At 36.1% G+C, this 24,770-nt stretch overlaps 3 protein-coding genes across 5 annotated transcripts; all 3 read left to right on the forward strand.

The window, feature by feature from the left end:
• Positions 1 to 913: 913 nt before the first annotated feature.
• LOC129788992 (ATP-binding cassette sub-family D member 3) lies at positions 914 to 12,376 on the forward strand. Its single transcript, XM_055825573.1, has 8 exons — positions 914 to 1,245; positions 1,626 to 1,744; positions 8,444 to 8,634; positions 8,697 to 8,794; positions 9,366 to 9,927; positions 9,998 to 10,308; positions 10,373 to 10,547; positions 11,728 to 12,376. Exons 1-8 carry the CDS (start codon positions 1,133 to 1,135, stop codon positions 12,139 to 12,141), a joined length of 1,983 nt encoding a protein of 660 aa, XP_055681548.1. The 5' UTR covers positions 914 to 1,132; the 3' UTR covers positions 12,142 to 12,376.
• Positions 12,377 to 14,105: 1,729 nt separating this feature from the next.
• Positions 14,106 to 21,160, forward strand: LOC129789002 (amyloid protein-binding protein 2). Of its 3 annotated transcripts, none has more exons than XR_008750413.1 (5): positions 14,106 to 14,269; positions 17,300 to 18,758; positions 19,987 to 20,144; positions 20,214 to 20,389; positions 20,878 to 21,160. XR_008750413.1 is itself a non-coding variant. In XM_055825595.1 (4 exons), the coding sequence occupies exons 1-4, from the start codon at positions 14,123 to 14,125 to the stop codon at positions 20,325 to 20,327; spliced, it is 1,878 nt and encodes a 625-aa protein (XP_055681570.1). In that variant the 5' UTR covers positions 14,106 to 14,122; the 3' UTR covers positions 20,328 to 20,803. The 3 variants fall into 3 exon arrangements, 1 of the variants encoding a protein (XP_055681570.1); XR_008750414.1 differs by having other exon boundaries at positions 20,962 to 21,160; XM_055825595.1 differs by lacking the exon at positions 20,878 to 21,160 and having other exon boundaries at positions 20,214 to 20,803.
• A 91-nt stretch (positions 21,161 to 21,251) lies between these two features.
• Positions 21,252 to 24,444, forward strand: LOC129789138 (uncharacterized). Its single transcript, XM_055825793.1, has 3 exons — positions 21,252 to 21,540; positions 22,511 to 22,705; positions 24,046 to 24,444. The coding sequence occupies exons 1-3, from the start codon at positions 21,496 to 21,498 to the stop codon at positions 24,367 to 24,369; spliced, it is 564 nt and encodes a 187-aa protein (XP_055681768.1). The 5' UTR covers positions 21,252 to 21,495; the 3' UTR covers positions 24,370 to 24,444.
• The last annotated feature ends 326 nt before the right edge of the window (positions 24,445 to 24,770 follow it).

Raw genomic sequence — 24,770 nt, forward strand, 5'->3', positions numbered from 1 at the left:
AAGAGTATTTCGACGTGCCCGAAGATTATGAACCATATTCCTATCTTTTAACACAGGAGTACGGTTCATAATCTTCGGGCGCGTCGATTTTTTTCAAAAAAAAACCGTTGGTCACGGTGACCATTTTCATCCTCCGCGTATAATTTCGACTTTGACCTTAATTATCTTTTAAAAAACAAAATATTTTCCGGATTTTCTTTAGCCTAACTTAAAGTAATTGAAATTCCCTACACATAGACGTGGTACTTATCACGATAGGTTCAATACATTTTAATCTATGACGATTTAAAAACTCGAAATGGACACGGTGTCCACATAAATCCTCTAAGTGTTAAGAAAATTAAATAAAGTATTTTTGAATTTGGCGCCCTTGATGTAGTTCCAAAAGCACACATTTCTTTTTTTTTAGCGCTGTTGGTTAGGAAAAACTGAGACGTGCTCTTTAATCACTATCCATCTCGCTCATACTTTAAGTTTTTCTCAATTTTCTCGCGTTTTTTGATGAATTTTCCCGGGAAATTGTGTTTTTCGGGCTTAGACGACGACGCCGCGTTGATTAGCATCGAAAATTCGGAAAGTTCGCGAAAATCCATTTCCGGGAAAACCGAGTCGTGTAAAATCCCCAACCGTCAAAATTTCCGCGGGCCCCAATGTCCGCATAGAGGGGCTTCCCGGGGGCTCCGAAGCACCCATAGGTATTCCAGGGGCCCCAAAAAGGGTTTTATGCCCAAAGATTTGCGAGAAAAATAAGGAAATTTGTATTTTTGGAAAAAGAAAAAAAAAGTTCGTTAAAGTTCAAATGGCGTTATCTTTTCTTGCAGAAAGGGTTAAAGGTTTAGTGTTCTTGTGGGACGCTCTATTTCGTCCATTGCCGCATACTGCGCTCAATCTGTGTTATTGTGGTGACAGTTACAGCTGTGAGGCGGTGCAGTCGACGAATCACACTGACTTGGTGAAAAATCTCACGAAAATAATCAGTTCCAATCGGTGCGAGGTCATTTTCGAGTGGAAAACAGTGAAGTGGGCACTTTTCTGGCTTCCGGGGAAGTTCAAAGTGCTGCAGGTGGTGGTTCTGTGGTTGTTTCCGTGTAAATTACCATCTCCAGTGCGGGTGAATCCGCGTGTTTTTGCGATGGCACCAAGTTTGAGTAAACTCGCCCAGCACCAGAATAAGGTTCTCAGCTGCTTGGGCATCTCGGCGGCAGTCTGGATTATTCTCTATGGGCAGCGATCTAATCGCAATGGGTAAGGGACAGGCTGGCAAGGTGGTGGCCGTGAAAAGAAGTTTTTCTTCTGGCTGGCCAGGTGGAGAGAAATCTTGTTTCTTCTCTCCTTTGCATAATGCCGCACATTTACGCAATAAAATTCACCCAAAAAAAATCTCCAGCAAACCACGGTGGGTGGGGAGGAAAAGTTGACTCTCCGGAGAGAGGAAGGTGGTGGTGTTGTATTGGAGGAAAAAATGACAAGAAAAAGCAAGTAAATGTGACACAGAAACAGAGATTATTACATAATTCGTCATCTCTTGCTCTGTGGCACCCAATGATGACTTCACACTATCGCGGCCACTGCCACCGAGCCCCAACAGACCCACATGGTGTGTAACCCAACTTATGATATTGCAGGAAACGAAAGCCCCGTCCGGAGGATCAGATTCAGTACCTCATTGCGGAGAAGAAGGACAAGAGGACACAGAAGGCGCACGTGAATGCCGTCTTCTTCCGGCAACTCCGTGCATTGCTGGGTGAGTTTTATCAACCAAACCAACCAATTAGCCCCAAATTATTCCGGTCACCCTTCATTAGGGTCTCGCGAAGCGCCAATTAGCGCCTCCCAGAGGTCCCCCGTGTGTGCTTTGTTCGTGATCTTGACTGAGCTTTTTTTCCCTGCGTACCTCCTCCATCAATTGATGTGGCAAATAATTGAGAAGCAGCCACTTGCTGATTGAGTACTTTCTGACTCGTTTTTTGTAGATTTTTTCTTTTTTTTAACTCTCGCTACAAGCGCCCAAATGCGCGATTTGCGGCTCTAAATTGCGTCTCACTCGCAGTGAGGAAAATAAGTGCTTTTGTCCATTATTAAATTGACTAGCACCTTCAGGAGGAGATTTCCAAGTGAAACAGTACATGGACATACAATTTAATCATTAGAGAAAGTATCTATTAAACTTGGGGATGATTCTGTTTAAAATCTTTTATTTTCTTACAACTTAAAAGTGTTTTAAAGATTTTGACAGTTGATGTTTTTTAAATAGTTCTATTGTCGTTAAAAGCAAAATAAAGAAATTGTTGTTACAGGAATAAGTCAGAGAAAGATCTTTAAAAGTCCTAAAAAAGAAACTTTCTTTAAAAAATATAAATAAAGAAATAAATTGTCAAAATCTTATAAGATTTTCTGATAGAATACCAAAAATCTCATAAACAAATTGTAAGAAAAAAATGATTTTTTTTCAATAGAATCAACCCGAATATTATCTAAATGGTAATTGAATGTTAATTTCAAGTTCAAGACGAGTGTTTTTAAAGGTCAAGACTTTGAACGTTTAAACCCTCAGAATAAATAAATTAGAACATAGATTAAAGCATTTGATATATGAATTATTTGGAATTCTCACTAAAACTTATTTAGCTGCTTTTAATATGTTATAAATAAAAGTAGGTAAAGCTTCCTAAAAAAAAATTACAGCAAAAAATTTTAAAAAATATGTTCTTAAAATCTCACAATCAGTTGTGTAATTTCCTTGAATTTTTAATGAGATTTTTATAGCTTTGAGTTTTGGTTAAAATAGAAGAAAAAAACTCATATTAAAACTTTTTTTTAAAAACATCTCAAAGTTTAATATTGAGAAAGAAATTAAGAAATATGTAGGTACCTTTAAGACCTTAAAGTTTTCATACTTTTCTGCACATAAGTGCTTCTATTTTTCTGACCACAAACTGTCGAAATCTCGCATTATTCTCTTCAAGGTGCTTCATTTGAATATTAGTGCACAATTTTCTTCCTCTGCGTCAGAGTTTATATCTTCCTCATCTCTAAACAAATCAATTTATTTAACTCCACAAATAATGAAGAAAATTTCTCAATTTGTCAATTTGGGAAGAAATAATTGAAAGCATTGCAATAAATTCCCCCTTTGCACAATCCATGAATAAAATCCATTCGTCATGGCAACGAAAAATTCGCAATTTTGGCAAATTTTTCTTTGTGTGTAAAAAAGAGAGACATGGATAATTTTTTAAGTGCATAGATTCGCTGGATTTTCGCGCGTATGTGGAAAAATCGTCTCTTTATCTCTTATCAGTCTATCGATTTCCGCGGTGCTCTCGGTCAGCGAATCTTTTTTTCTTTTTTGCTGCAAAGCCATGACTTTGTGGGGTTCCTGTGGGCAATTTTATGTGCGGCTGCCTAATACATTTGTAATTGAAACCGTCGAGGTCATGGGGTTAAAGAGAGAAACGACCATTGTGTGGAATATTTAATAGAGAGACAGTACAGCACCTTAATGGAATTTTCATTTTGCTGTGTTTTTGCCTTAAATGCATTTTTGCTGCACTTTCTCACACAATTTAGCCCCCAACGGCACACAAGAAATCTTTCGTAATTTCCTTTAGTTAAATTGAAAGAGAAGAAATGATGAGTTTGTGAGAAAAGTTGATAAATTCATTTAGTAATAATAAAAATTGAATGTAGAAATGGATGACGCAGACATTGATTTCATTTGCTTATCGCTCCATTTGAGGTTTCATTGAAATTCTTTTCAATGAAAGAGAAGGTGGAAGAGATTTTGCGCTATACTCGACCCTTTCTGATTTTTTTTTAGATTTTCGTGGACGTAATTAAATAGCTCTAACAAAAACTTATTAAATGCTTTGTGCTAAATGATTAAAGAAACATAAATTTTTTAGTCTTGAACAGAAATCTTTAATAATTTTTTGTCACAGACAGAAGCAGCTGCAGAAGACATACGGTTAAATAAAACAATTATTACAATTATTGAAATGTTACTGACTTTTTAATGAATTTAAACTGCCATAAACTGGTTTTTTGTGAAAAGGAAAAGTGTTGAAAATTTATGCTTTTAGGAAGACTAAGAATTTAATTGTTATATAGTGAATTGTTTATTAAACTGTAGATTATCATGTACACCAAATCATCCCGTTTTAAGAATTTTAAGAAGATTTTTCCGCCATTTTTAACCCTTTCGTACCCACGTGGAAGATTATTTATCTTATAGATGGTCTAAGAAGATATTTCTCGGACAAAACGTCTTCTTATGAATCTTTTTTGTGCATTTAAAGCATCTTTTACATTAAAAAAAATATATAAATTCATTAAAATTTAGGAAAAATAAAATGTTTCTCGTTTTGATCTACGTATAACCCAAAGAACACGAAAGGGTTAAACAGTTTTACTTATAATTAGAGCAAAAAAAAATCAGAATATTTTCTTCATTTTTTAAAGTATTTTTTAGGCTTGAATTAAAAGTATTTTTATGGCTTGAATTTTGCTGAAGTTCTAATAAAATACATCTCAAAATTTTATATTAGGAAAATCATTTTTCATTAATTTCCAACATATTTTGATTAGTCAAAATTAACTGATCTGCAGTAGAATTTACATATTTTCCAAAGCTTTCGACGTGCTTAATCGCTTGAATTTATTATTTACAGTTTTTTATTTCTTTTAAAGTTTATTGTAAAAACTAATTCTCGTAAAACTTTTATTTTCATTTTTGAATTATATGAGAGAGTAAACAAATACGTCAATGGAATATTTCTCCTAGAACTTTTATATAAATAATACTTTTCAGACTAGAATTAATAATTTTATTAAAGTTAGCTTTTTCTTCTCAATCTAAGACTTGTTAGAAGGAAATCTCAAATCATTTTTTTTGGCTTTGATGAAGTTAATTTTTGAGCTTGAATTAAGCTTTTTCTTAAAGCTCCTTCTCTGGAATTTGAACGTCTTCATTTTGATAAATAAAATCAATTAATACCAATACTTCACAACCGGATGAATACCCTTCCAGTCGCCACTTAAAGTCTATTTACGGAGGAAAGAAGTGAGTGTCAGTGTGGAAAACGAGTTTTTCGCATTTTCATGACTTCTCTTTTTTTCCTCATAGTGCGACCGTGTAATGTAAATAATTAAGTGAAACCCTGTCATGAAAAATATGATATTGCGCTCTGTCGATTGATGCAACAACACTGCAGCTCTATTAGTCGCTGTTAGTTAGTTGAAATGATTATTTCTCTAACTATACGGTCTAAAGGATGCCTTACTTATTGCTTAAACAACACATCCAAGTGTGACTGTTGTGTGATGACAGAAATATGTGTTGGATTTTCCACGAAATGCATTCAACAATAGAGGAAAATTTCTTTCCCACACCTGCATAAATGATTCACCCACATTTGGCGCATTTCTCCATATATGTAGCTTGTTGAAAGTTTATAAAATGTCTGTTTAAAAAAATTCACGGTCAAGGGGAGAGAGGAGGAATTTCATAATAAATGTTGGAAACTTGCTAAATTGAATTATATTTGCATCTCTTTAAAAATCATTTTGTTTAAAAAAAAAACTTCACGGTTGGATGACCGAAGAAATCGGATGTGAATTATTTGTAAATATTTTGTATTTTTTTTATTACTTTGTCATGTTTTATTAATGTTAAGTTTAATTTCCTTTTAAAATGCATGAGAAAATGTTTTATTAAAACGATACAAAATTTTATTACAAAAGCTCTATGAGAAATATTCCATTGACGTATTTGTTTACTCTCTCATATAATTCAAAAATGAAATAAAAAAGTTTTCCGAGAATTACGTTTTTTACAATAAACTTTAAAAGAAAAAAAAAAGCTTTAAATAATAAAGTCAATCATAACGCGTCCAGTTATTAGAGTTGGTATACTACAACGCGGATGGGTCAGTCTATGCGTTGTAATTTAATTTGTGAGTAATATTAGTATACACAGAAAATAAAAGTTCGTGGCATTGTTCGTCAAATTTCGTGAAAAGTTCGTAACCCCAATGCTTTTATATAGGAAAATTCACCTCCAGGTTCGTAAAATGGGGTTAACCTCCCTGGGAGTGAGACCCCATTTTACGAACCTGGAGGTGAATTTTCCCATGTAAAAGCATTGGAGTTACGAACTTTTCACGAAATTTGACGAACAATGCTACGAACTTTTATTTTCTGTGTAGGCAAAGTCGATTTTTTGTAAAATTTAGCAATTTGACAGATTAAAATGCTTATATCTTAAGTTCTATTAGACGTACAGAAATTTCTTGACTAGTTCTGGAAAGGTATTGAAATAAGCTATAATCTGACATATATTTTGATACATTTCAAGGTCACCTCCAGAACACAAAATGGCGGATTTATGTTCTACCAAAACAGTTTTTTGCACTTTTTGTCCTCAAGGAATGGTTCTAGAGGTTTCTGATGTTCTAGAAAGACGTAGATAATTGCAAAACCTTTAATTTGATACTAAGTTGAGTCAAATCGGACAAGCGGTTCAAGAGATATGGCTCTTAGAACTTTTCAAATTCAAGAATTTTTCAAATGGATATATCTTCTAAACGGCGACATAGAATTTCTTCATTTTCGGACTGATGAAAGATATTGAGTCAGGCTACAACATATCAAAATTTAAAGGAAATCTATAACAGATGTTCGGAGATATTGCCCCTTAAAGTTAGGCAATTTTTGTTTTTGATTTTAGCGCCTCTTGCGGATGTTTTTGAAAATTGAAATGTTCTAGACAGTTGTAGGGCTTTTCAATACCTTTCATTTGATACCAAGATGGTCAAAATCGGTCAAGCCGTTCTTGAAATATATTGAAAAAACACTTTTTGCATTAGGCCGCCATATTTGCTAAACCGCTTGACCGATTTTCAAGTATGAATTATTGATGAAAACGTCTCACTGAGCTCTACAACATACTAAAATTTCAGATCTCTAGCTATAAGGGAAGTGGTAAACGGTAGTTCAAAATGGCGGACGGCGGCCATCTTGGATTTTGAAAATGCGAAAAAATTAAAATTTACACCCACATTTCTATAGAAAACTTCAAACCGGAAGTCTCTATCTGTTACTGTTCTCGAGTTATAAGGTAAAGTTTGGCGCAGAGGCCGGCCGGATCAAAATTTTTCCACCACCACTTTCGTAATGTGGGATGTCTAAAACGTGCTCATACCAAGTTTGAGCCGGATCTGAGGTGGTTGGTTTTTCTGACGATTACAATACTTGGTATGCCACGATTGTGGTATACCAACTAATTTAAGCGATTAAGCGAGTCGAAAGCTTTAGAAAAATAGAGATTCTACTGCAGAATCTGTTAGTCTTGACCATGAATAACATGAAAAATGATTGTCTTAATATAAAATTTTGAGATGTTTTTTTTTTAGAATTTTTAGTCCTTAGTCAAACTCAAATGCATAAAAATCTTGATAAAAATTCAAGGATACTACACAGTTGAGATTTTAATTATAATTTTTACAAAGTTTTTTGCTTAAATTTTATTAGTTTAAGAAGTTTTACGTTTTTACCTACAACTTGTAGGTAATACATAGTTTGAAAATATAGAATTATTTTTAAGTTTTCTTCGTGAGAAAGATATTTTTCCACTAAGAATATGAAAAAAAAACTCGTATCGCTCGTGTTTATGTGATTTTGACAGATAAAGTTTTTAAAACGTTCTATTGTGCGTTCTATAAAACAAAAATAAAATTTTTTTTGTTTAAAAACGGTCAGAAAGATCTTTTACGAGCCCTGGAGAAGCAATTTTCAGTCAAAACCCGATTAAAGAAGAGAAATTAAATGTCAAAACCTTATAAGATTTTTCCTAAAATACCAAAAATCTTTTAACTGACGAATTGTAAGAAAACAAAAGAAAAGATTTTTAACAGAATCAACCACAATAATGCAAGTTCCAAGCCAACATTATTATCTCAGTTTGACGTTTTCTTCTTGCACAAGGAATCCTTAAAGTCGGTTCAAGACTTGTTGTCTTTCAAGTTGTTAATACATTGAATTTTATAAAAACCAGGCGTCTCCATTGACGAACATTTGTTTTGTGAAATAAACGAAATAAATTATGAAAAATAAAAAAGTTTATTAGTTGAATTTTCTTATGTTTAACATTGTAAATATGATCATGACATCCAATGTTTTTCTTAGAAATTCATTAATTGCTTTTAAATTGAATTCTCTTAAAGCAATTTAATTTTTCTTTCTGAGGTCTATCTTTGCGCAAAAAGCAAAAACTCAAAATGAGTCTTCGCGACTCTTAATCGCTTGCATGTATAACAGTGTGGGGCATATTCTTATCTAATCAGGGGACATTCTATTGAGTGCTCGAACAATGATCAGAGTGGGAGGTGGTGTGAAAATCCATTCCAAAGGGCAACTTTGCGAATAAAAATCTTCTCTCGTATAGGAATCATCATTCCACGTGCATGGAGTGTGGAGTCTGCCCTTATGGTGGTCGTGGGTATGTCCCTCATTGCACGATCAATCAGCGATATTTGGATGATCCAGAATGCCACTGTGGTTGAAAGTTGCATCATCACGATGAATAGGCCGAAATTCAAGAAGGCTCTCCTTAAATTCTTTGCTGCCCTTCCAATGGTGGGTTATTCTAGGCGCAAGGATCAAGAATTTTTAATAAATGATTTCCTGTCTTTTGGTAGATTTCTGTAGTCAATAACGTACTTAAGTGGAGTCTTGGAGAGCTGAAATTGCGTTTTAGGACAAATTTGTCGAATCATCTGTACAATGAGTACCTCAAGTGAGTTTCTTGTCTGTCTCTGGAAGTCCTGGGGCTGTATTCTCTAAGAGTGAAAAACTCTCGTGATAAACTCCCGAAGGATTTTTGCAGTGTTCTAAACTTTGTGTTTGAACCTGGCGTGAGACAATTTTCTTTGGTTTTCCGGTTTAACAATTTACATTCAAACAATTTATATAACAATAATTCTTAATAAATTGTTTGAATGTAAATTGTTAAATAAAGAAATTCACCCACTTCCAGCCACTGAGGAAGGCCCGGATAGGGGTTGAAAGCTTTGGGAAGTACGTCTTTAATTTGGACGAGAATCTCTACCCCTGGCGACGACCGGAAAACCAAAGAAGATTTTTGCAGTGAAAAACTGAGGAAAACTTCACGTGAGCATGATCCTCTAAGAAAAATATTGCATCCACGATAAACTCCCGTAAAATTTTCCCGGTTTTCACGTTTCTTTTAAAGCGCTAAAGCCATGAGGAGTTTATCACGGGAGTTTTTCACTCTTAGAGAATTCATGCCCAGGAAGATTTCTAGAAGCTCTGGGGATTTATTTCTGACTCTCATTGGCTTGTTTTAGGGGGTTCACATACTACAAAATGGCAAATTTGGACAATAGAATAGCAAATGCCGATCAACTCCTCACAACGGATATTGATAAATTCTGCGAGAGCTTCACAGATCTCTATTCGAACGTCAGCAAACCTGCCTTGGATATTATGCTCTACGTTTACCGATTGACGGTTAATCTTGGGGGTCAGACCCCGTCGATTCTTCTGGCATACCTCCTTTTTGCTGGGATCTTCCTCACACACCTACGTCGTCCCACTGGGCGACTCACGGTGATGGAGCAAAAGCTCGAAGGGGAATTCCGTTACGTTAATAGTCGTCTGATTACAAATTCCGAGGAGATTGCCTTCTATCAGGGCAATAACAGGGAGAAGCTGACAATCCTTGCGAGTTTCTCCAAATTGATGACCCATCTGCGGAAGTTCTTGGATTTCAGGGTCAGCATGGGCATCATTGATAACATTGTGGGGAAGTATATAGCCACAATTGTGGGTTTCTACGCCGTTTCCATTCCCTTCTTCTCCAAGGATCATCCACTCCTCACCGGAGGGCAGGAAGGTGATCGATTAAGGGTGAGTTCTAGATAGAATCTTTAGGGCAAATCTCAGGAAATCCTTAATAAAACCTTCGTTCATTTGGTAGAAATACTACACCTTTGGACGGATGCTGGTTAAATTGGCAGAAGCCATTGGACGCTTGGTGCTTGCAGGAAGGGAATTATCTCGCCTAGCAGGCTTCACGCAGCGCATGACGGAGCTGAAGAGTGTCCTGGGTGAGCTGAATCAAGGCAAGTACGAACGTACGATGGTCAGCAATTCCAGTAGTGCAGATGGTGAGATTGGCGTTGGACGAGGCATCATTGCATTCCAGGATAATTTAATTCGCTTCGATCAAGTGCCTCTGGTTACGCCCAATGGGGATATTCTCGTCAAGGAGCTAACCTTTGAAGTGAAGTAAGTTTTGCTTTTGCCAAAGAAGAAATTTCGAAGATTTTTGGGATTAATTTTCCTTTTGCAGATCGGGAATGAATGTTTTGGTTTGTGGACCCAATGGATGCGGGAAATCCAGCTTATTCAGAGTTCTAGGAGAACTTTGGCCAATGTGGGGTGGAAAAATGACTAAACCTCCACGTGGGAAACTTTTCTACATTCCCCAGAGACCGTACATGACACTAGGAACTCTACGTGATCAGGTGAGTTGGAATTATAAGGATTGATCGAATCAGCTTAGTTTGTTAGGTACTTGACGGTTCCAACCTTAGAGAAGATAGATAGAACCGGAATAAGAGACTTTCATTTTTTAACTGCAGTTAGAATAGTCTTCTATTAACGGTTCTTCCGGTTCTCAACCTCCCTAGATAGGTATCCCTGAATTATTCCTTTACTTTTTGAAAATCCGAAAACTTGTCCTTAATCTGGGATGAAGGATTCATCAGATATTTCTCAGATTTTTGTAGGTTTCTCTAAAGTCTGTAATGTAGGTTTGGTCCAGGTTCAGATATCAATTTTAGCTTCTCCTTTTAGACGTTATTTGGCTGCCTAAATCAGTGAAAGAACTGAAGAAACTCAACGAATTTAATTTTAGCTGAGTTTCTTTCACACACAGCTTTTGTGAAGTGAGAAAAATCGAAAGTCGTCAGATCGGGCTTAAGCTGGTTTATAAACACGAATTAGGATACCAATATTCCAAAAAAAAACGTATATGCGCCAAAGTCTAAAAGTTTTTATGTTACGGGAACATCAAGACCTTTTCAACGATAGCTCAGGTTCGAAAATCGGTCAAGCCGTTTAGCCAATATGGCCGCCGCAATTTTTCATCGTAAATCGGTCATAACTCGAAAACAACTTAACTGATTTTAATCATCTTGGGTTCAAATGAAAGCTCTTAAGAATCCCTACAATTGTCTGGAACATCAAAAGTTTATAAAGTGATCGCTAGGGGGCTAATCCCAAAAACAATATTTTCGATTAGTTTTCGATGAATATCTCGAAAATGCCATTATCGATTCGCTTCAAATTTTGATATATTATAGCCTATCATAGCATCTTTTTATAAAAGAAAAGTTTAAAAAAAATTATGTCGCCATTTTGAAAATATTGAGCTCCAACTTTGACATGAAATATCTCTGGTTCTACAAGTCCGATTTTGATCAACTCAAGCGCAAATGAAAGGTTTCGTGAAACCCTACAAATGTCTAGAACATTGCAACTTCGAGAAATGACCGCAAGAGGCGCTAAAGTCAAAATAAAATTATCGAAAATTTCAAAATCGAATATTTAGAAAATGCCATTATCGATTATATCGGTTATAACTGAGGTTAAGACCTTTCCAACAAAAGGTTAAAATCCTTTTTTTTTTTAATCCTTTCCCAGATTATCTATCCGCACACGCACGATGAGATGCTGCGACGTGGTCGCTCTGACGAGGACCTCCTGAGCTATCTGGATCTAGTGCAGCTATCCTACCTGCAGGTTCGTGAGAAGGGCTTGGATGCAATTGAGGATTGGATAGATGTACTGTCGGGTGGGGAGAAGCAGCGTATCGCCATGGCGCGTCTCTTCTACCATAGTCCACAATTTGCCATTCTCGATGAGTGCACCAGCGCCGTATCCGTTGACGTTGAGGGTAGCATGTACCAGTACTGCCGGAAGGTGGGCATTACGCTCTTCACGGTGTCCCACAGGAAGTCCCTGTGGAAGCATCACGAATACTATTTGCAATTTGATGGCCGTGGCTCGTATGAGTATGCTCCAATTGATAGCAGTACCCAGGAATTTGGCTCTTAGTGCGTCTCCCTGCGAGGGGCGTCCTTTTCCTAATTAGGCAAAATGTTCTTGCGTTTTTTTTTATCTTGTAACTTTTTTCCAATATTTCGGTGAATGGAGTGTGTGGTTTCACGTATAAATAGCGGCGTTGCGGCGTTTAGTGAATTAATTTATTAATTCCACATCTATAGTGCACAAATTTGGTGTAAATAAATATTGATTTTATTTTGTAAATTAAATTATTTTGCCAAGCACATCTTTTGTGGTTTTTCTGGATAATTTTGATGAAAAATGATAACGAATTAATTTTGAAAAGGGATTCGAGATTTCTCGCGGGAACTTTGCGATTTCGCGGTTTTCAATAATCGACACTCTCGTGGGATTCTCCGTGGAGAAATCCAATGAAGCTCATTAATTTGTTTCATTTCTTTTCTTCCAAATCTCTTTGAAAAGAAAGGAAAACTTGAATAGAGTCTTAATGATAACAAGTCTTTTTCATTTCCAAAATCATTTATTCTGAAAGGTCTAAAAGCAAAATAAAAAACTTCTTAAGGGGGGTCTCTTTTGAGAGCTGATGAAATTCAATGTTTTTATTTTTCTTAAGGTTTTTCTTAAACTTGATTTTCAAATGTTGATCACATTTGAAGACTTATTATTGAAGAATAAGAAAATCACTTTCCGCCATCTTAGATGCGACGCTATCTTGAGATTTTCTTCAAAACACAAAGGTAGGTTTTTCTCAGGATCTACTGGATGGATTTTGATGGGGTAAAAAGCAAATGAAAAAGAAAATACCAATGCAGATTTTGATGTACCAGAATTTTGAATTTCCATTCTGGGGCTGAGAAAAGTGGAAAAACGTCAAAAAATATGAACAAAAGTCACATTTTTTCACTTATCTCAGCCCCAGAAAGGAAATTCAAAAATCCGCTACATCAAAATCTGCATTGGTATTTACTCTTTTATTTGCTTTTTACCCCATCAAAATCCATCCAGTAGATCCTGAGAAAAACCTACCTTTGTGTTTTAGAGCAGTTCTGTGGAAAAGTCGGAAAATCACAAGATGGCGAAAAGTGATTTTCTTACACTTCAATAATTAGGCTTCAAATGTAACCAACATCGGAAAACCAGGTTTAAGAAAAACCCCAAGAAAATGACAACATTAAACTCGGAGGACTTTACTGGTAATTGCTACCAATTGGAACCTTAAAATCGTCACAGAATAAAATCTATTGGACCTATCTTGATGAATTTAGCATCTATGTGTAGGGAATTTTAATTACTTTAAGATAGCAGAAAGAAAATCTCGAGAAAAGTCTTTTCTTTGGAAGATAATTGAGGTCAAAGTCAGAATCCAACGCGGAGGATCAAATTGGTAGTAATTACCAGTCAAAATCCCATACATTTTAGCCATTGTTTTGAGGTTATGTTTCCCCATATTTCCCAAATAAAGTACTCTTGTTCACTTTTCCTCGGTAAAAATTATTAATGTGGACTAATTTTATTGCCGGAAGTGACTAAAAAGTTACTTAAAGAATCAAAGTTTGTGATGATTTAGGCGCAATAATAAATTAAGCAAAACTGCAACTAAAAAAGTCGTTTGAATTGGCAATTTTGCATCGATTCTACGCATTTTTTTTTCAGTGACGATTTTCTCAATTAAATATTTAGTAATTAGGTGTAGGAATGCTTCAAAGAGATTGAGAATAAGTGAAACTTTCGATTCTTGTTCAATAAACTGATTAATAATAAATTATTGAGCATATTTTATCAACTGGTACTTATTACCAATTTGATCCTCCGCGTTGTGCCAAATGTTGGGTCCTCTAAGTGTTAAAAATGGGTAAATTCTCACAGTTTTCCCAAGAGACCCCCCTTAAATCAATTAAAACAAATTTTGTCCTCTGAAATGTCACAATAAGTCATGGAACGTTCCAACAATAGTGACATCCGGAGGTTTTCGTTGATGGGGCAGTGTTGGGAAATGTCAGTTTAAAAAATAATGGACAGCGCGAAGAGTCCGAGTTCTCTTTATGAATTATGCTTAGAAAAATATGTATCAAATTTGAGTAAAAGTGTCGTGTCACTGCAGAAAATAAATGCCCTGCGTACGCTGCCACCGGTCATCCTGGCCGAGATCTACTATGCCGTGAGTAGAGATGGGAAATTGATTATTTTTCTGCACCAAAAAATCCATCCTCCACCTCATAACAACAATGGAGAACGTCGTCAGCTGAGAGAAAATTTTCACACACAAACTGGCCACGGGCCAGAAAATCCCCCAAAAATACAGCCAAAACCCACGGATTTTCCTTGCAGGAAAATCCCCCCTGAGCGGAGAAAATTATCAATCTTCCGGACATTCCCTGTGTGTGGATTTATGCTCCTTCCTCCCTCCCCTCGTGAACATTGCAAAGTTCTCTTTTTTTTTCCTCTCGCTCTTCATTCTTTCACTCGTGATGTTTGTGTGATAAAAATAATCGACGACGTCTACGGCACAAATACAACCAGTGCGCGTGACGTCGAGACGCAGGAAATCACGCCAATTTGGCGCACAGGGCCGTGACACGAATGTCACGGAGAGTCACTGCCCTCCGGAGAGATTCCTCCTCATTCTCCTCCTGGGCAATCCTGTGTCTCATTGACCCCAAATGCATGTCCTCGCCCCGCAATCGATCCACCTCCCCCTGAATGTATTTTTCATCCACCTTGCGGACGTGACCAACGAGGGCAGAGATCAGCAGCGTGACGCCTGGAATCTCGGCCGCGAGAGATGCAACGCAGCAGACATTAGAAAGTGAAACCACATTGGCAACTTTCTGTTTCACGGAGCACAAGTGGTGCCACTTTTTCCGCTCATTTTCCAACGCAGCTGCTGCGATTTTTCCCCCCACAGACTCCCGGATTAATTCCCATGAGGGATTTCCTGACGCAGGCCAGGAGAGAAGACTTTCTGGGTCAGCTGTGGGAGCTACTTTTGAGAGCCTACAGCTGGGAATTAAGATTAGAGAGCCCCCTTAATGCGGAGAGATAAATATTGATTTTGATAAAAATGCGAACAATGAGATTTACAGGGTGGTCCCCAAGACTTCTAAACACGTTTCTTGATAAGGAAAAAAAAAGATTTTATTCTATGGCAATTACAAGAATTTTATGTTTATGATAATTCAACCTATTGCGACTGTTTGTGCTCAGTCAACATGCTTCCTTTATTTTTCTTATTTCTCTTCCAGTTTGCTCCATTTATGTTGGAGAATAAATGTAAATTGTTCTGTCTATGTTTTAGAGAATGAAAAGATTTACAATTTATTGCATTAAAAATGATTTGAAGCCAATTTATCAATCTTTGATAATAAATTAGACGTTTTATCAATCAATTGGAGTATTGGAAAAGCCTGAATTTAATTTCTAAACTCTATGAGTTTGTTCTAAATTATATGGGGAAGAGATTGATAAGAGAATATCAATATTTTCCTTAAAATTTTCATTTTTACAGAGTACAGAATCATGAAAAAGAAAATTAAAGGTGAAATTCAGTAGTTAGACAGTTAGTTAGTTTTCTTAAAATTTTTCAAGAAAAACGTGAAATTTCTCAAGACAGGATGAAACAGACTAAATATATATTTTCTTATGCCTAAATACTTGCATTTAGCCCGTTTCAGCCTGACTTTAACAGTCTTTTTTGCTTAACAAAACTCAAAAGGTCCTAAGTTCTTATTGAGAAAACTTAGATCTTAAATTATTCTTGAGAAAACTTAAACTTATAGCTTTCGAAATTAATCACTAGAAAAGCCTAAGGAAGGGCGCTGCTTATCAATTTTATAGCAATTGGTAGTGAGTTTCAGATCTTTTAGCCAAGACACATTTCGTGCTATAAAAGAAAAGATTTCGTGTTCTTTTTTAGTAAAACTATTTTTATTTAACGTTGTTTTACTTACGTTTATAGAACTTGTTCAGTGTTCACATTCTTATTGAATTTATTCAAGAATTCATCTATAATTTTATTTATTTATCTTTACCAAAGACCCACATTCTGCCTCAAACCTTTTATTTAATATTCAAAATCTTCTGTATATGTGTTTTGAGTGCTATAAAATTATTTTTGCGGTTGTCTCCAAATTGCTATAAAATTAGCAAACAGCGCCCCCATCTTTCGCAAACGCTCAGGGTGGTAAATTTCGTAAGCTTTGTGTATTTCTTACCTATTCAGAGCTGAATTACCTGAAACAAATTACCTGAATTTTGCATCTGTGTGTAGGGAAGAAGGTCCATTACTTCAAGTTCGTTAAAATAAAACTTAAAAAAAAAAATTTGATTTGAGAGGAAATTAAGATCAAAGTTTCAAGGACAGAAACATTGATCCTGCAAGGGTTAATAAACAAACAAAAGTTTTAGTCATCAGTTGAACGACGTTGCTATAAAAATTCAAACTAGAAAAAATCTCAATTAAAAATTATTTTAATTTTTTATTATTCCTAAAGGTTTTATTGCCGGTTAAAGTTTTCTCTCCTAATTAGTGGTTCATTAGCTTATCTAACTTTTGTAGAAAAATAAAGCTTCTTTGAATAATTTGATCTTCGCGACATGTTCTGTGTGTTCTGTTAAATCAACATCAAAGAATTTTCTTTTATTACTTTTTCTTCGCTGAAACTTCTTTGGCTCTTGTCCATATTCTTTAAAAAATTTTTTTGCTCATTTTTTGCCATCTTCATTAATTTGATTAAAATAGAAACTCCGCTGAAAAAAAAATATGTTGGCCCACCCTGTTTTAAATCATTCATTTGCAATCTTTGGGAGTCTACAAAAAGCTCAGATGTGAATTAATTTATTTAATTATTCAATTGAGCTCCATTTGTCTGCCAAAATGGGCTCTCTAAGGCATTTTGTCCTTATAAAAGTTTTCTTTAAACTTCTTTGAGAATTTTTCTTTTAATTGGAATTTCAAAATAACCTTGAGTGGGGCTCTGTAAAATATTGTCCAATGCGGAAATTTTCTTCACAAGCAGTGTCTATGGAATGGACACACCACCACGCAATTCCCCCAGACCAAGGCTGACCTCGTTGTTTTCCTTTCGCGGCATTCTCCGCACATCAATAAAAGTTTGATAAAAAAAATGAAGATGGTTTGGAGAGCGAATGGATGGGAATTTGTAAGGGAATTCTCTGGTGTTTGTTGTAGATCTCCCAGAAGGCTGATCTCTGTGAGACACTCCTGGAGGAATTATCAGATCTGACTGTCTTTGCGAAGCTCCTGCGCTTTGGGTCGGCACGTCAGAAGCTCCTGCGTTGCTTTGCGAGTCTCGTAAAGCAGAAACTTCCCATTGTGTCGTGCCTCACGAAGCGCTATGTGGACTACATTGAGTACCGGAAGTGGTACAAGCAGGGTAGTGATAGCAAGTCCACGGATAACTACCCGGAAGAGGATGAGGACAGTGTGAGTCGTAGCAAGGCAAGGAGGCAGGATGTGGATTTGGGCTTGCGCCTGGGTACCTTTCTGTCTGAAGCAGGATGGCTGGCTGAGAGTATTGAGGTGCTGTCGAATGTCCTGCGTGTGGTGCGAAACATTTCCAGAGATGAGCGGAATACGGAGAATCTTCTCACGGAACTCGACTGCCTACAGAGATTGCTCTATGCTCAGGCGAATTTCTGCCTCTTCCGCGATGCCGACACCACGTACCGGGCCATTGTGATGCTCATTGATCTCGTGGGCACTGACAATATCCCCAAGAGCCTCCTGGCGAATCTCTATCTGCAGATTTCGGTGCTGTTCTTTGCACGCAGTGAGTACGATCAGAGCTACCATTGGAGCATACGGGCACTCACGAATGTGGCACAAGAGAACATCCCGGACAAGGTGGTGATTGACGTCCTCCTCCAGGCGGCCAAATCGTGCGTCGTGAAGCGTCACTTCAAGAAGGCTAATCTCCTCATAACGATGGCACTCACGAAAACACGCAACATCTACGGGCAGCATCATCAAAAGTACGCAGATGCCCTCCTAGATTACGGCTTCTACCTCCTGAATGTGGACGCCATCACGTCCAGCGTGGAAGTATACATGGAGGCATTGGAAATAAAGACAGACATCTTCGGCAATATGAATCTCCTGGTGGCTGTGGCACACGAAGATCTCGCCTATGCACTCTACGTGCGTGAATACAGCTCCGGGAAATTCACAACGGCACGCAATCACGTCGAGAGCTCCATAAACATCATGAAGAATCTCGTGCCGACGAATCATCTCATGCTAGCCTCAGCTAAACGTGTCAAAGCCCTCATCCTCGAGGAAGTTGCCCTAGACAATATGATGCTTCACTCGGGGAATGATCATCAGGAGCTTCTGCAGCAATCGGAGATGCTGCATAAGTCAGCCCTTGAGCTGTCACTCGAAGCTTTTGGGGAGATAAATGTGCAAACGGCAAAACACTACGGGAACTTGGGGAGGCTCTATCAGAGTATGAATAAATTTGAGGATGCCGAGAAGATGCACCAGAGAGCCATTAAAATCAAGACAGACCTCCTAGGGGCCTACGACTACGAGGTGGGACTCTCAATTGGGCATTTGGCGTCACTCTACAACTACCACATGCAGAAACACCTCGAAGCGGAGGCGCTCTATCTCAAAAGCATTGAAATTAGTGAGTATTGTTACGTCTTTTTCTTATTTTTTTTTTTATTGTTTGGGGTGATAGTTGCATTGCTAGGGAGAGATTTTGAGCAAATACGCTTAAAAAATCGTATAACGGTAGAGTAGGAAGAGTAGGAGTTTTAGGCTTTCTAAACTCTTTAATCAGTTTTAGGCTTCCTTAACTTTTAATTCATATTTGGGCCTTCTAAACGTTTTAATCAGTTTTAGGTTGTCTAAACTTTTGAATCAGTTTTAGGCTTTCTAAACTTTTTAATCACTTTTAAGCTTCCTTAAATTTTTAGTCAATTTTAGGTTTCCTTAACTTTTGAATCAGTTTTAGGTTTCCTTAACTTTTTAATCAGTTTTAGGCTTTCTAAACTGCTTAATCAATTTTAGGTTTCCTTAACTTTTAATCAGTTTTAGACTTTCTAAACTTTTGAATCAGTTTTAGGTTTCCTTAACTTTTTAATCAGTTTTAGGCTTTCTAAACTGCGTAATCAATTTTAGGTTTCCTTAACTTTTAATCAGTTTTAGACTTTCTAAACTTTTGAATCAGTTTTAGGTTTCCTTAACTTTTTAATCAGTTTTAAACTTTCTAAACTTTTTAATCAGTTTTAGGCTTTCTAAACTTTTTAATCAGTTTTAGGCTTTCGTAACTTTTTAATCAGGTTTAGACTTTCTAAACTTTTTAATCAGTTTTACGCTTTCTAAATTTTTTATAAGTTTTGGGCTTTTTAATCAGTTTTAGGTTGTTTCAACTTTAGGTTATTTTAGGCTTCCTTAAAATTTTAATCAATTTTAGGCTTCTAAACTTTTTAATCAGTTTTATGCTTTCATAACTTTCGAATCAGGTTTAGGCTTTCTAAACTTTTTAATCATCTTTGAGTCTTCTAAACTTTTTAATCAGTTTTAAGCTTTTTAAACTTTTTAATCAGTTTTAGGCTTTCAGAACTTTTGTATCGGTATTAAGCTTTCTCAAATTGTTAATCAGTTTTAATACTTTTCAATTTTTTAATCAATTTTAGGCTGTTTCAACTTTTTAATCAATTTTAGACTTTCATTTTTTTTTAATCAGTTTTAGGTTGTTTCAACTTTTGAATCAGTTTAAAGCCTCCTTAAATTTTTAATCAGGTTTAGGCTTTCATAACTTTTTAATCATTTTTAAGCTTTCTCAATTCAATACAAAATTTAACAGAAAGATTTAAACCATTAATGCCCTTAATTTTTTAAATTTTAAGGTCTGCGCTTGTTTGGGGATTCGTATTCGGGCCTTGAATACGATTACCGTGGATTGTGTCATGTTTATGAATCTCTAGCCAACACAGACAAATACTTGGAATACTCGAGGATCCTCGATACATGGCGAATCCTGCGGCAGGAGAATGATGATGGAAATGTAAGTCTTTCCCCTTTTTAAAAAAAAAATTTTCGTCCTAATATTTTTCATTGAATTTTTTTTTATCAGAAATCGGTGTTTGTTGAACTTCGGGAGGACACAACAATGGAGGAAGTCACGAAGAAATTCTTCGAGATGTGTTCAGAACCTAGCAATGAAGTTATAGCGACAAACACCACGTGATTCCCCTAAGTGGGCAAGTCTTTGAAATGAAAAAGAAAAAAATCCAATAATCAGTTATACTGGTAAAAAAAATTATTGTGCAAGCCCAACAATGGGAGGTGAGGGGAGCTAATTAAATATGGTTGTGAAGTTAATTTGAAAATTTTAATGAAATTTCAAATTCTCAAAAAAAAAAATTAAGAAATAATTTTTTTATCGGTTTTTGATTTGAATAAATTCATTCAGATTCATTTAGGCTTTTGAAAATTTTTCAATTTCATTAAAATTTCACGAAGTTTTCAAGAATGTTTAAAGATTCCTAAAAAATATCTTTGAATTTTAAAAAATTCTCAGAAATTTAAAAGAATTCACAAAAACAAATATTTCTTTATTTATTTCAACCATATTCAATAGCTCCCCTTTACGTTATTATTCATTATTTCCCCGCGAAAGAATTATATTTTTATTTCATCTATGAAAAATATATAATTTTGTAATCAATTTCAATCTCTATAGTGATTTTTAGTGTCTAAGGTTATTAAAAAAAAACAATTAAATAAATCTATTTTAGCTCTCATTTTAGGAACTTTCCCAAGAAAAATTAGCAAATTTATTTTTTGCCTAAAAAAAACTTATCAAAATGATCCGCTTTAAGACTTTATGATAACAAAACAAATTGTAAGAAAAATGTACTTCTTTGGGTAAAGCCGTAAATGGCTGTAAATCTGCTAAAAGTTTGTGAAAAAAATGTATTTAAAATGAAAAAAAAAATCTGTGGACAGATATTATGAAGAAAAGAGGATTAAAAAAAAGTTGTAGCTGGAGCTAAACGTAAATAAAATGTTGAAGAAAAATTCTTGTTTGTGTGAGGATCCAAGCCGTCCTGTGGGGAATTTTCCCGCGCTCTGGGAAAGGAAGTTTAGCTAAAAATAATGACTTCGGCGCAATGGCAAAAAAATATGTTTAACGATGCGGCTGATCTTGGGAGAAGAATCTTTTGCGATCGTCAGTCGCTATTTTGCAGTATTTCGTGGTAGATCGCGTGGAAAAAACAGTGAACCCGCAAGAGATTGAAGAGTTTTCTTTCAATTTTGATGAGGGAGAAAGACGAAGGAGGAGGATAAATTGAATGATCTGAGAAAATTCCATCGATCGTGCGAAAGATTAATTTAGTGGGATAAACAAGAGAATGAATCCAAATCAAGCGGATGATGTGCAGATTCAGCAATCCCGCGTAAGTCATTTTATATAAATAAAATGTTGCGCGAAAAGGATCAGGATATTTGAGTGATGATTTACGAATTTATTGGAATTTATTTAAATCTCTTTGATGATCGGTGTGATCTGTCAATAATTGACATTTGGCGGTGAATTCCAGACTAAATTCTCATCGAAATTTTGGAATCTTCCAGTGGCGTCCACTGGAATTTTCCATGCCTCCAGAACGCGCCAATTTCAAATTTTAGACGTTATGGAGACAATTTTTAAATAAAATATTCGAAAGAGATGATTTGGCAAATTCTTTCGCGGGTTATCCTCCTGCCCAGAGTTAATCAAACTCCCGTGCGCACGCGGAGGCAAGTCCAGCCAGAAGATGATCTAGTGTCGAGGTACACGAGCCAAGATCGCGAGAAAAGCAAATCATATATAATTATAATATTGAAGCCAAATCATCTCTAAATATTTATACAAAGAAGCGTACAAACATACAATTCACACTTCAATTTTAAATGCCCACCCCCGCGATACCGCACCGAAGGTTTTGGCGGGTTCTGTGGCTTCCTCGGCGGAGATCATAAAACCTCCATCAACCTCATATCGTGGCATCCACATTTGTTTATTATTCCACCCATAAGCCCAACTTCATTCATCTCTCTCCACACAGCCCATAACTAAATGAGCACTATAACTCGCTCTCATAGGAAAATCGATCACAAATACTCTGCCTCCGCGCGACGATCACTCCGGATTCCAAATGATCCATCAATTGAGGGGTCCAAATTGCGCGCGCGAGAGAGTGATTTATTGGTTGGCAGTAAATTGAACCGCGATTATCTCCATCGTAGTTTATTGGGAATATTTTTACAGCTGCAAAACCATGTTAATTGTTGGCAAAATAAGAGAATCACACTCAAATATTTACAATGCGCGCCATGTGTATCATTTACGCGGAATCCTTCACCCAAATTGTCGAATCTCATCAGGAGGAACGACGGACAACTGGGCGCATTGTGGCAGTGATCGTGGCCCTGTCGATCATCATGCTGGCCTGCTACCACGCATGGATACGCAAGACGGCCGTCCTTGCTGGTGTCATCATACCGGCCCTCATCATGGTCCTCTATACAGCATGGGTGCTCTACACGGCCAAGAGGGATAAATACCGAAGGAATCTCGAGGTAAGAGGTCATTTGCATTTTATTTCGTTTATTTTTTTTACAATTTCTTTAAGTTCAAACAAAGTTTCAGAAGAATTTACTTGAAAAAAATACTTCTAAGTTGTCGCGTCCTTTTTCTTAACACTAGAGGATCGAGGTTTCTAACCTCAAAAGTTTGATCTTCATTTTGTCTCAAAAGAAAATATTTTAACAAGTTTTCTTGAAGTAATGAAACTTCTCGTTAAGAAGGGTTGTTCAACCTGAACACGAAAGGATAATTCCCGCTTTTTTCTTTAATTTTTTTGAGCAAAAGATTTGATATTCTGCTAAAGATTTTCCCAAAATATGATTGAGATTTAATAAAATATTAACCCTTTAAACGTCCAACGTGAAACATAAAAACATTGAAACATGCGCTCTTTTATCGCGATTTTTATTCTATGAATTTTTTTAGAGAACTTTTCTCACTCAGAACGTCTTCTTTGACCCCTTATGCGTGAATTTGATGCATTTTCAACATGGAAAAACAATTACATTCATAAATAATTGAAAAAATAAAATGTTTCACGTCAGCGTATGACCCAAAAAACCTTAAAGGGTTAACATTATTATAAAAATGGCGCGAAGTTCTTTGGCACATTTGGCTCTTTGTAAGCTGCAATAAATTTTGTGGTTAAGTTCTGGAGTGTTTATTAATTTGCTCTTAAAATCTTACTCTATGTATTTATCTTCTTTCTCTGACTTTTTACTTCTTTACTTTTCTTTTTCTCATTTCACTAAATTTTCTTACTAACTATGCCAAGATGGCTTCCTTTCGATTCCCTTTATGTAATAGTTGTGACTTCCAGATTAGTTTTTCGTTGAATTTTTGGAACCTTCCAGTGATCACGACTGGAATTTTCCGCGCCTTTTAATCGCGCCAATTTTTTGGAAGTTATATTTAAATGATTTAAAAAATATTCCAACAATTCTAATTTTATTTTAAAAACATTATTTTCCGCTTGAAATAATTGAATTTATGGGGTAATTAAAGAATTAATAAATGCTCAAATTGTTTCCCATGTGGGATAAATACCCCTATTTAGACACTTTTCAGCTGCATCATGTGTTTCTCCTCGGATTAAGAGTACAAATATTTGTGCTCAATTAATTTTGATGCCACAGAATTGTGGAAATTCTGCAAATTTTCACTCTATAAGGGAAATAAAAAGCCACAAAATGCTTTTCCGGCTCTCGCAGTATTATATAAATATTTACATAAAAGAAGAGATCAAACAACTCTCCCCCGAAAATTCCTCTCATCGTATCCTGAAGAGAAACAAATTTTGTGATTTTTAAAAAGAAAATTAAATTAATTTCAGCTCCACAATGCTACACTTGCTGAAGTCCTATCAATGGGACCTTCATCGTCCAAGAAGGACACAGAGGATGCTGCTGGAATAAATGGAAATGGCGTGAAGGAGATTCCATCTAAAAGACATGAGAAAAATCAGGTAGTGCAGGGTGTGCAGAAGGAAGTCACTGGGACGGCTTCGGGGCACGTGAAGATGAAAAATAAACAACACAGCAAGATCGATATACCGGAAGTACCGCCGCATTCCACTGGGGGCGGAGGTGTGGGAGGATTCCCTGAAAAACAGACCACGAATACCAAAAGATACGCCAGGAGTCAGTCAGCCGCCTAGTTGGGGGGGCATTTCCAGCAGAGAGACTTGAGAATTTTGCTTGTATTTTGTTACTACATACAATAAATTTAGAAAAAAAAAACTCACGGAAAATCTTGGAATTTTTTTATGGCGCCAATAAATCATTTTCCACGAATTCGGTGAAAGAATTTCAAGATTTGTGTGGAAAATGAAATGTTTACTTTGAGATTATCAATTATTGAATGAAGATTGAGCAATTTTTGGTCAATAATTGATCAATTAATTGACTGACTCAATTAATTTAGCAATTATTGATTAATCATTGGTCAATTTGATTGATTCAAGCACGATTGAGTATTTGTTGACTCAATTATTTGTTTATTGGTTTCTTTTAGGTGCTCACACTCAAAAAAACGTTAAATACAATTAATTTTTTGATT

The sequence above is a fragment of the Lutzomyia longipalpis genome, chromosome 2 (genome assembly GCF_024334085.1).
Source record: "Lutzomyia longipalpis isolate SR_M1_2022 chromosome 2, ASM2433408v1".
Taxonomy (NCBI): domain Eukaryota; kingdom Metazoa; phylum Arthropoda; class Insecta; order Diptera; family Psychodidae; genus Lutzomyia; species Lutzomyia longipalpis.